Source organism: Lytechinus variegatus, chromosome 2, assembly GCF_018143015.1.
Source record: "Lytechinus variegatus isolate NC3 chromosome 2, Lvar_3.0, whole genome shotgun sequence".
Lineage (NCBI taxonomy): Eukaryota > Metazoa > Echinodermata > Echinoidea > Temnopleuroida > Toxopneustidae > Lytechinus > Lytechinus variegatus.
In genome coordinates, this window is record NC_054741.1 from 24,889,786 (window position 1) to 24,901,783 (window position 11,998).

Consider the following 11,998-nt stretch of genomic DNA (forward strand, 5'->3'; position numbering starts at 1 on the left):
CTTTCTTTGTTCTTCTCGTCCGTTCTTCTCTTTCTCCCTTTCGTCCTCTATCTGTCTCCTCTTCTCCCTTTCCTGCTGTTCCTCCATCCTTTCTTTAGACTTACATGTAGGCAAAGTCGGGCTAGATCTTAGTGTATCCACTTCTTTGATATAAGCTCGGTGATGTCTTTTGTAATGCTGTCTCATTGACTCTCTTTTATCAGTCTCATGATTACATCTTTCACAGTGAATAAGAAAAGTCATTTGATGAACCTTCCGTAGATGATAATTTAATACTGGATAAGATGAAAATACTCTTTTGCAGTGCCTGCAGGTCACTTCCATCCTGGTACTGTAAGATACAAATTACAAAGCATACAAGGCATATATATAATTGTATGTTGTCATACATACAATCAAAATGATAAAGAAAGGAATGTTGTAGAATAAATTTCTAAATACAGCCATCATGGTGAAGATGTATTGTTTTTGTGACTCAAAGTTCAATGTATCTTTGTGGTGGAACCCTGTTTCTATTTGGATTACGCCTGATTTCTTGTGTCAACCAGTTTTTTAAAGGCTTTCCAGTATAAGCCTTTAGTCGATCGATGTGCACCACCTTTGGTTTGCTTCTCGATGATTCCTGAATTCGATACACAACATCTGAAAGTTTGGTTACCACCATAAATGGTCCTTTCCATTTCATGCTCAGCTTAGGACACACTCCTTTCTTCCTTGATGCGTCGAATAACCACACCCAGTCTCCAGTCGTAAAACTTCGCTGAATAATATTTCTATCATAAGACTTAGCCTGTCTTTCAGCTGCAATTCCAAGTTTTTCTCTAGCACCTTCATGTACCTCATGTAACTTTTCCCTCACATCACTGACATAGTCCGATTCTTCTTCATTTGCAGGTGTTGGAGAAGGTAACAGCAAATCTACCGGCAGACTGATTTCTCTTCCAAGCATCATCATAGCAGGACTTTCTCCAGTTGATTCCTGGACTGCTGATCTGTATGCCAACATAGCAAATGGTATCCTCTCATCCCAGTCCTTCTGTTCACCATCTGGATCGAGCAATGACGACACCATACCCAGTAAGGTTCTATTAAATCTTTCTATAAATCCATCTCCTTGTGGGTGTAGTGGGCAAGTCCTTGTTTTCTTAATACCAAGCATCTTACACATCTCTGCCATCAGCCTTGATTCAAAATTCCTCCCTTGATCACTATGTAGTTCTTTTGGTATCCCATACCGACAAATAAACTCCTCCACTAGTACCCTAGCAACCGTCTCCGCCTCCTGATCTGGTAATGGATACGATTCTATCCATTTCGTGAAATAGTCTCCCACGACTAGCACATACTTGTTTCCACTGTCCGTTTCGGGTAAAGGGCCCAAAATGTCCATCGCTACCCTTTCTAATGGTGCACCAACTCTATATTTCTGAAATGGAGCTTTATTCTTCTTTGGGGGGTTTTTCAGCTGTGCACAAATAGTACATCTCTTAATCCACAATCGCACATCTGCAGCAAGTCCAACCCAGTAATATCTCCTCTGTACTTTATGTAATGTCTTATTGACTCCAAGATGAGCAGCTGTTTGAGAACCATGTAATTCCTCCAGTACTGTACTTCGCAAAGAACGAGGTAGTACAATTTTCCTAGTTATCTCCTTTCCATCTTCTGATTCCCATCTCCTCATCAAGACACCTTTTTGTACTTCTAGCAAAGTCCAGTTTACCCAGTAAGCCTTAGTTGCTGATGATAGGTGCGAAACATCTTTCCAGCTCGGCCGCTCACTGCATATTTCCTTCCATCTCAAAATATGCTTTATGTCTCCATCTTGTAATTGTGCCTTCCTGATTTCCTCTTCAGTTATTGGCGTAAATGTTAAGGTAGACATCTCCTTTTCATCACACTCTCCAGCCTCCATGTCAAAATCTTGCGTTAAGTAAGTAGATAGAATCCAATATAGTTCACTACGAAAAACAATGATATAAATTCAATTAATGTCACAAATTCACATTCAAATGGAAATAAAGTCTATTTCTTTACTTCTCTTCCATTTCCAGTCTTCTAAAATCTCCTACAATGTCGGCAATCGGTGCAAGGTCGTCTGGATAACCCATCAGCATTCAAGTGGACACGTCCAGCACGATGCTCTAAGGTGAGTTGGTACTGTGTTATCACTTCAAGCCATCTGGCTAACTGTCCTTCAGGATTCCTAAACTCTAGTAGCCATCTAAGTGCACCATGATCTGTTCTAACTTTCACTTGTTGTCCATACAGATAATGACGGAAATGCTTGAGAAAGTTCACAACAGCTAATAGCTCCCTCCTTGTTACGCAGTAATTCTGTTCTGCAGGATTTAGAGTCTTACTGGCATATGCAATAACCCTTTCCTTTCCCTCTTGTTCTTGTGAAAGTACTGCTCCTATTGCAAAATTGCTGGCGTCTGTATCAAGAATGAATCCAACATTCAGTCTTGGGTAGGCTAGAATTGGGGCGGTCGTCAATAGTCTCTTCATCATCTGAAAAGCCTCCTCGCATCCTGTTGTCCAGATGAAGGGCTCATCTTTCTTGGTTAGATTGGTAAGTGGTTTCGCAACATCAGAGAATTTGAGTATGAATCTCCTGTAGTAGGATGCTAATCCAAGAAAACTCCGCACCTCTGTCTGGTTGGTTGGTGTGGGCCATGATTTAACAGCCTCTATCTTATCCGGGTCAGTCTTCACTCCATCGGACGATACCACATGTCCCAGATATAAGACCTCCTTCTGAAATAGATGACACTTCTTGGGTTTCAATTTCAGGTTTGCTTCTCTTAGTCGCTGTAGAGTTATTCTCATTCTATTGATCATCTCGGATACATTAGAGCCATAGACTATTATGTCATCTAGGTAGATTAAGAGTATCTTCCATTGCAGACCTCTGAACACATTTTCCATCAACCTCTCAAAAGTAGATGGCGCATTGCAAAGTCCGAATGGCATGACCTCGAATTGATATAATCCTCCTGGTACCACAAATGCTGATTTTTCTTTAGCATCATCATCTAAGGGAACTTGCCAGTAGCCTGAAGCTAAGTCTAGCGTGCAAAAGTAACTTGCACCTTCAAGAGAATCCAGTGATTCAGCAATGTTAGGTAATGGAAACGAATCTTTCACAGTATTCTGATTCAGGAGTCTGTAGTCTACGCAGAATCGTTTGGTTCCATCCTTCTTATCCACCAATACTATCGGGGAAGACCAGGCACTGGATGAAGGTGTGATGATCCCTCGTGCTAGCATGTCTTCAATTTGCTTCTCTACTTCTTCCCTCTGACCCATAGGGTGGCGTCTAGGTCTCTGCCTAATAGGGGCATTGCTCGTAGTATGGATACTGTGCTTCACCTTGTCGGTACATCCAATATCATGGTCACCTTTTGAAAATACATCACAGAAATCTGTCAATAGGGTAGCAACATCAGAATGGTGAGCATCTTCAATGTTCAGTTTAGCTCTCTCAAAGATATCTGTCAATTGTTCTGGTATCTCCTGTTTGATGACCATCGCCAGTCTGTTACTTCTGTGATTTGTGCACGAAATAGTCTCTCCATGTAAGGTTACCATCATTCGCTCACAATCAATAGTTGCATTTGTTTCTTGTAAGAAGTCCATTCCAATAATTCCATCCACATCTATTCCAGCTATGATGACAGACACATCATACATCCTTCCGGAAATGCTCATTGGAATAACTGTCTCCCCAAATACTTCAATCGGGGTTCCATTGGCTTGTCTCAGTTGAATTTCTGTCTCCTTCACACCTGGCATTCTATCATGGTATGCTTGACCCAAAATAGCTCCAGACACAATAGTTATTGTTGACCCAGTGTCTACCAACATATATCTTGTTTCACTCCTTATATCTACTGGTATATACATAGCTTGGTTAACATCTCGAATAATGCAAATCAAGGGATCCGCTGCTTCTCGTTGAACATCTAGTTCTGTGGACCTGTCTGGTCTGGCCGTCCCGTGGTCCTGCGAGTTGGCCTTCTGTCGTTTCCCTGGTATGGTTTGCTGCAAACACGACTGATGTGTCCAGGCTCTCCACAGTTGAAGCACACAATTCGTGGTGGACCTCCATTCCTGTTCACACTCATCTGTCTCATCATTGATTTGATTTCTTGTAGGCTTGACTTTAATTCTTGTATCTCCTTCTTTACTTTCTCATCTGCAGGTGACGACTGTACAGCATCCCCTACTGCTCTGACGTGACGTGGCCTAATCCTCTCTCGTGCCTTCTCTGTCTGTAGAAAAGACTCTGTAGTCAATGCAGCACTAATCGCCTCTTCAAGTGTTCTGGGATGAGCTCGGAAAATGGCAGCCCTGATTTCACCATCGTCGATCGCTTCTGAAAAGTGTCCACGAGCAAGCCTCTCTCGAGCATCGTTGCTTAGCTCCGGGTAGGCTAAGCAGGTCAAATCTCTAATTGCCTGACCCAATTCCTGTAAGCTCTCCTTCGGCTGTCGTCGCCTAGTCCTCAACTCCAGCAAGAAATTTTCAGCATTCTCTCTCGGTCCAAATCGTCGCTCCAAAAGAGAAGTTAGATTGGAGTATGTGAGATCCTGTCCAAATGGAATATTATTCAAGACCTTCAGTGCAGCGCCTTGCAGTCTCGTTGCGAGATATTGTCCAGCCTCGACATCATCCCAATTATTCAATCTTCTGCAGACGTCAAAGTGTCGGCGATAGTCCGTCCATGGTACCTTCCCAGCAAACTTATCCGGCAAAACGTCCCTGGCTCCAGATCCTCTCAGTTTCTTCGGGTCGGTCGTTTGGTGACTCCCAACATAGGAAGCATTATTTCGGAATTGAGTTGGCGTATAAACCTGGCGCCTCTCCGCAGGAATAGCATCTCCATAATTGGCCATGTCTACCGCTATCTCCGGATCCTGCTCATCTAATACCCAGCTCCTCTGGACTCCATTATTTCCAGTATCTCCTGCTGCCAACTCAGCGCTTGGTTCCATCATACCGAGTGCTATAATTTTTAATATATTTGGATGTATGTTTATTTTCTTGTGTTTAAGTATAAATATACATGTTTTATTTTGTGTCAAGCAAACGTACCCTTACATTGTAAAAGGAATAGATTTCCTTATAATTCACAGTGATTGATTCACTGTCATTATGTCCATAGGACATATAAATGCTCATTTTCCATATTCAATCTTAACTTATTTAATGCACACTTGTAATAAGGAACTCAAAACACAACTTATTTATTATACATAGCTTAAACAATACATTCCTAAATATCTACTAGTACCGTACACAACTATACATAATAATAGCAAAATTCTTATAATACACATCATTCTACTACTAAGCAGACAAAATGTAGTCTTTTTCTCTTTTAAAAGTGGAGGGGTTCTTTGAAAAGACCATTCCACACCGCTTCCAAAAATGTAAATTCTTGGTGCGGGGACTCTACAAAAAGACCATCCCACCGCTGCCACCAAAAATGTAACGCGAGACCCCCTCAAATAATAGTATGCTGCCACCACAATAGTTTATAGAGTTATTGAGCTCTCGACCAAGCATTATTTAACACTTGATCGTAAATGAAGAACTTTTCCTCGATGAGAACTTTAATTAAATGTCCAGTAAACCTCCAATCAGAATAGCCGTCTCATGATCCAATATCTGAGATTACGCTTCGAGGCCTATGATTGGTCCATCTTCTTGCATCGACCGCCAACTTTTAGCCTCTCCGTTCTGCCACAGTCATGGATGTTGAAGGAGCTCCGATGACCTGAAGAAAAACCGTCATTTCTCCCGTCTTGAGACTTCAGACATACTTCTTGACCCGGACTCTCGCAACAGAATTTAATAGGTGAGTTTACTCACTGAGTGACTTGGATTAATCTAAATTACAAAGCTAAAATTTCCCATCTTTCTTGATAGAGTAGCCATGTAGCAAAATCTCTATTCACTCACGTACAATACTTGTTCGCCTCGTGTTTCTACACACACGCTCAGGCATATCCACTTCACACACGTGCAGTCACCTAAGTTAAATTATGCACATCGACATCCATAGAAGCGATCAGGCTATGCTTCGCAACCAATCATTCTAGTCTGTTTCAGTTCTCGATTCCACTCTTTATCACTGGGTCTCACTAGGTAAGCGTAGTTTCCCAAGCTCGATGTCGCGTTCCGTTTTCTTGAAATATACAAGGTTGGTCTATAAATAAACTAAGAACCCTAACTTAAATAATGCTTAAACTAATTGTACGGTACTTCTTATCCCTAATCACATCATCAATCAATCATCACTAATCAATCGATCACCATTTCTAATTCTAAGACTTAACAACAAATCCAATTTATTGGATTCATCATTCTCAAACACTGATCACTAATCATCTTCCTTCTATGCAAAGTGTGCAAGTCCAATTACTGATTCCTAAGAAAAATAAAATAAAGTTCAACTGAACTTTAATATAAGAAATTTTGAAGTTAACAATTCTTCTGAACATTTCACAATAAAATTTGGATATTTACATCAATTTACATAAGTATAAAAATTCATTGAATATGGAATGAGCAATATTAAATTGTATAACTTACTCTACGTAGATAAGAATTTAACTGTAAGTCTGTGCATGTCACTCTTAAATTGAAAGAATGATAAATAGAATAATAATTAATTGCTAAGTTGATAAATCCTATGTATTACTGTTACAAATACACTATCGGTATCGTTTGTAAGTATTGATTATTACCTAAGCTACATCCTACTTTAGTTCCGTACTTTATACTCCGTAGAGTTGTGTTCCCTCTCAGAGTTATTTCCACTTAAAACTGTAAACTACTCTCCACAAAGGTTCCAGGACCAATGGTTCTTTTCTGTCGATCTGACTTATGTGAGTAATCCTATCTAAACTGCCAGCAGTTACTCAATATCTTTCTCCATCCAATGTCACTAACCCAATACAACACACCAATCTCCAAAAATATCCTTATCCTATCAACCTCTCAACGGGCCTTGTTTACCAGCCTTACAGCGCCTACAAAACTCCCACTCACTTTGTCGGTGTGAAGTTTGTATCAACATCCAACATTCTGTGTGATGAAAAGCCTCAGAAATCCGTAAATATCCCTAATCATCACGGGTTCAAGAATAGACTCACATAGTGCCTTTCTTAGCATTAAAGCCTACCGGAAACTCTAACCTCGTCCCTGCTGTCTGAGCATACAGCTAAGCAAAACAAGTCTGAAAGACCAACACCTTATTCCTATTTCAGTGTTAAGTAAATCAACCAACTATTTATACAATGTCAATGCTCTAATGAAGAATTAAGCTTCATCCATAAATTGAGTTTACTTCAGTCTATAAACATCAAGTATCCTTAATAAAATATGTGAATGACTGCACAGACAATTATTTACAAGTTATTTACAAATGCTTTCTGATTGATAATCAGGTATTTACATCTCATCTATTGTTTACATGTCATTCTGATTATATGGTAATCTTAATCAGAATTAATATTCAGTATTCTGATATTATAACATTAAGTATTTTGATCTTATAACATTAAATATTCTGATCTTATAACTACAAATATTCTTATAACATAAATATTCTGATCTTAATAACATTAAATATTCTGATCTTAACAACTACGGGAATTGCATGCTTGACACTATGTAACACGTGACCTTAACATCCTCACACTCATGATGGCTAAGTTTTGTTTAGTTTTGATCCTATTTGTATATGATGTAAGAAATGTAAATAAATAACCAAAGTCATTAATCCTGAAATTAGAATTGAATTAACGACTCTATCAATAAATATTGTTTAAACGACCAATGTGGAAAAATGCCAAAGTCAGATCAATATTCAAAGCAATACCAAAACAACACACAGTCCAGAACAACTTGACAGTTTTATGCCAAATGTTACTGACCAAAAGATAATCTCTGTTTAGAGATTGAAAATCTGACACTAGCCTTTTCCACGTTGGTAGAATAATTTTATCAATGCAGTAATTTAATTACTCTAACTAGATAATTTGATTAAGTATTCAGACTGTCAAGAGTCCTTAAAAGGACTGCCTAAATATAGTCATCAAGTCAGAAATAAATTCATCATATAAATGCATAAATTATCAAATTTCATAAATAAGGTAATTAAATATAATCATTCAGGAGATTCCAGAAAGATAAATTAATAGTCAGCATTCATGTTCACTATCGTGACCATCAATTAATTTCTATCTGCTTTTAAACAGCTGTGTTCATGTCAAAATGAACACAAACAAGCACCAATAAATGCTTTCATATCTTCTCTAGATATCGATCAAACAATCAGTAGACTTGATAAATCAATCAAAGTCTGCGAAAGAATAACAAAAGCTGCCCAATTTCTGTGAACAACTGATAAATCCAAGCTGACTATAAAGAAATGCAACAGAGTATTGGTTGCCAAAGATCGTCACGAACCCCAAAAAGGTGACGAACGGTTTCAAATTCGTAGCTAAAATTCATCATTATTCTCGCTGAATTCCCTGAATGGAACTAAGTGTCATATTATGACGTAATGTACTCACAGAAGAATGCTTAAGTTGAATGAACAATGAATAGTGGTTCAGAGAGAGAGATTGAGTGAGAGACTTTCAACGATCCTACTCTAACGAGCTTGCAGACGATATGGCAAACTCTCGAAAACCTCGCCTATTTATAGACTTTTGGCCCCCCAGAATTTTGGCAATTTTTGAGCTCATTACATTACGCGGCGGGTTGTTATGTAATTTTAGTGCTTTAAAAACCACTCAATTCACATCACATTACGCGGCGGGATGCTATGCAAATTCAGTACTTTAAAATACACAAGATAGTGCGTCTGTGCGCGTATGCGCGCATCAGAGCTTAAGATCCAAGGAAAAGTTCAAAATACTGCCGGTAATCGTCTCAGAATAAAGGAAAATAACAGTATCCAAACATGAATGAAGAAATTCCAGCAATAAATAAGTGCTGTCATCAACTTTCATGGAATTTACACAAAAGGTAAGATTCAAATTTGACTTAGAGCTATTTAACGCTCATAAAATTTCATAACAGACCATACCGGTCCCATAAATAGATCGTACTGCTGGCTCTACGCGATTATGGCGTGACTCAGCAGAAATATACCAATTCCTCTGCGCTAACACGTATGCGCGCACACTAACAATTAATCCAAAGAAATTCACCAGTCTCTCTCTGGAATTCAGGTCACAGTTCACGTAGTAAAAACAGCTGATCACCGGCACTTAACCTTTCATTCAATGACTATAATGGCTTTCAGTTATGTTATGTAAACAAACAAAACTCCAGATGAAAAGGACATTTTAGAAATCTAAATATCTCTTTTAAGATGAGATTTTCCTATTCACGAAGGGGGGTTTCCTTCACACTACCCCCTGCCAAATAAGTCACTGTCCCAGTGACTATATAAATAGCATTAAATTTCAATATATAGCAATACAAAATACATGAATATTCATTCATGCACATAAAAAAAATATTCTTAAACGTCATAAGATACATAAAGCTCATACAAAATACATGAGGATCATAAAAATGTACAACAAATTACTTTGTAACTTTGGTCTTTTCTCTGGATAGTGAGAGTCAATTAATCTTCTTTTTAGAACATATCCATTCTTTGTCTTGACATAGTAAGATGTGGCAATCGTAACCTTGGTAACTATTTGGATTTGTTCACTCTGGCATTCAGGAAGGTTTATGGAAATAGTCTTCTTATCACTGACAAGCTCAACCACTCTACATTCTGGGGTCTCTTCTGTGTTGCCTTCTGAATTCTTCTCAATCTGTCTAATCTCTGCCTTCAGTCTCTTCTCCTCCTCTTCTAATCTCTTCTTCTCAAGCTCCCTTTCTTTCTCTAGCCTCTCTTCTTCCTGTCTTCTCTGCTTTGCTTCCTTGTCACGTTTCCTTCTCTCTAATTTTCTCTTCTCTTCTTCTAACCTTCTCTCCTCCTCCTCTATCTTCCGCTTCTCCTCTTCTAGCTGCTTTCCTTCTTCATCGAGTTGTCTCTCTTCTTCTTCTTTCTCCCTACTTTCCTGTAGTTTCCGTCGTTCTTCTATGATCTCCTCATCTATCTCGTCTATCTTGCTCCGACCAACCCTTTTCCAAACTCTTTCCTGGCTATCCTCCTTCCTCCTTTCTTCCTCTACTGCTTCCTGCCGCCTTCTTTCCTCCTCGATTCTTTCCTCCTCCTCTTTCCTCTTTCTTTGTTCTTCTCGTCCGTTCTTCTCTTTCTCCCTTTCTTCCTCTATCTGTCTCCTCTTCTCCCTTTCCTGCTGTTCCTCCATCCTTTCTTTAGACTTACATGTAGGCAAAGTCGGGCTAGATCTTAGTGTATCCACTTCTTTGATATAAGCTCGGTGATGTCTTTTGTAATGCTGTCTCATTGACTCTCTTTTCTCAGTCTCATGGTTACATCTTTCACAGTGAATAAGAAAAGTCATTTGATGAACCTTCCGTAGATGATAATTTAATTCTGGATAAGATGAAAATACTCTTTTGCAGTGCCTGCAGGTCACTTCCATCCTGGTACTGTAAGATACAAATTACAAAGCATACAAGGCATATATATAATTGTATGTTGTCATACATACAATCAAAATGATAAAGAAAGGAATGTTGTAGAATAAATTTCTAAATACAGCCATCATGGTGAAGATGTATTGTTTTTGTGACTCAAAGTTCAATGTATCTTTGTGGTGGAACCCTGTTTCTATTTGGATTACGCCTGATTTCTTGTGTCAACCAGTTTTTTAAAGGCTTTCCAGTATAAGCCTTTAGTCGATCGATGTGCACCACCTTTGGTTTGCTTCTCGATGATTCCTGAATTCGATACACAACATCTGAAAGTTTGGTTACCACCATAAATGGTCCTTTCCATTTCATGCTCAGCTTAGGACACACTCCTTTCTTCCTTGATGCGTCGAATAACCACACCCAGTCTCCAGTCGTAAAACTTCGCTGAATAATATTTCTATCATAAGACTTAGCCTGTCTTTCAGCTGCAATTCCAAGTTTTTCTCTAGCACCTTCATGTACCTCATGTAACTTTTCCCTCACATCACTGACATAGTCCGATTCTTCTTCATTTGCAGGTGTTGGAGAAGGTAACAGCAAATCTACCGGCAGACTGATTTCTCTTCCAAGCATCATCATAGCAGGACTTTCTCCAGTTGATTCCTGGACTGCTGATCTGTATGCCAACATAGCAAATGGTATCCTCTCATCCCAGTCCTTCTGTTCACCATCTGGATCGAGCAATGACGACACCATACCCAGTAAGGTTCTATTAAATCTTTCTATAAATCCATCTCCTTGTGGGTGTAGTGGGCAAGTCCTTGTTTTCTTAATACCAAGCATCTTACACATCTCTGCCATCAGCCTTGATTCAAAATTCCTCCCTTGATCACTATGTAGTTCTTTTGGTATCCCATACCGACAAATAAACTCCTCCACTAGTACCCTAGCAACCGTCTCCGCCTCCTGATCTGGTAATGGATACGATTCTATCCATTTCGTGAAATAGTCTCCCACGACTAGCACATACTTGTTTCCACTGTCCGTTTCGGGTAAAGGGCCCAAAATGTCCATCGCTACCCTTTCTAATGGTGCACCAACTCTATATTTCTGAAATGGAGCTTTATTCTTCTTTGGGGGGTTTTTCAGCTGTGCACAAATAGTACATCTCTTAATCCACAATCGCACATCTGCAGCAAGTCCAACCCAGTAATATCTCCTCTGTACTTTATGTAATGTCTTATTGACTCCAAGATGAGCAGCTGTTTGAGAACCATGTAATTCCTCCAGTACTGTACTTCGCAAAGAACGAGGTAGTACAATTTTCCTAGTTATCTCCTTTCCATCTTCTGATTCCCATCTCCTCATCAAGACACCTTTTTGTACTTCTAGCAAAGTCCAGTTTACCCAGTAA

General features: G+C 39.2%; 1 protein-coding gene across 1 annotated transcript; it reads right to left on the reverse strand.

Annotated features, from left to right (window-relative positions):
• Positions 1 to 9,575: 9,575 nt before the first annotated feature.
• On the reverse strand, positions 9,576 to 11,658 carry LOC121409701 (stress response protein NST1-like). Its single transcript, XM_041601609.1, has 2 exons — positions 10,867 to 11,658; positions 9,576 to 10,151 (listed from the first exon to the last, which is right to left on the reverse strand). Exons 1-2 carry the CDS (start codon positions 11,656 to 11,658, stop codon positions 9,576 to 9,578), a joined length of 1,368 nt encoding a protein of 455 aa, XP_041457543.1.
• Positions 11,659 to 11,998: the final 340 nt, after the last annotated feature.

Coding starts and splice junctions, on each gene's coding strand:
- LOC121409701 (XM_041601609.1), bottom strand. CDS start 11,658: ATGGACATTTTGGGCCCTTTACCCGAAACGGACAGTGGAAACAAGTAT. Junction 10,152..10,866: donor CATCGAGAAGCAAACCAAAG/GTGGTGCACATC, acceptor GGTCGGAGCAAG/ATAGACGAGATAGATGAGGA.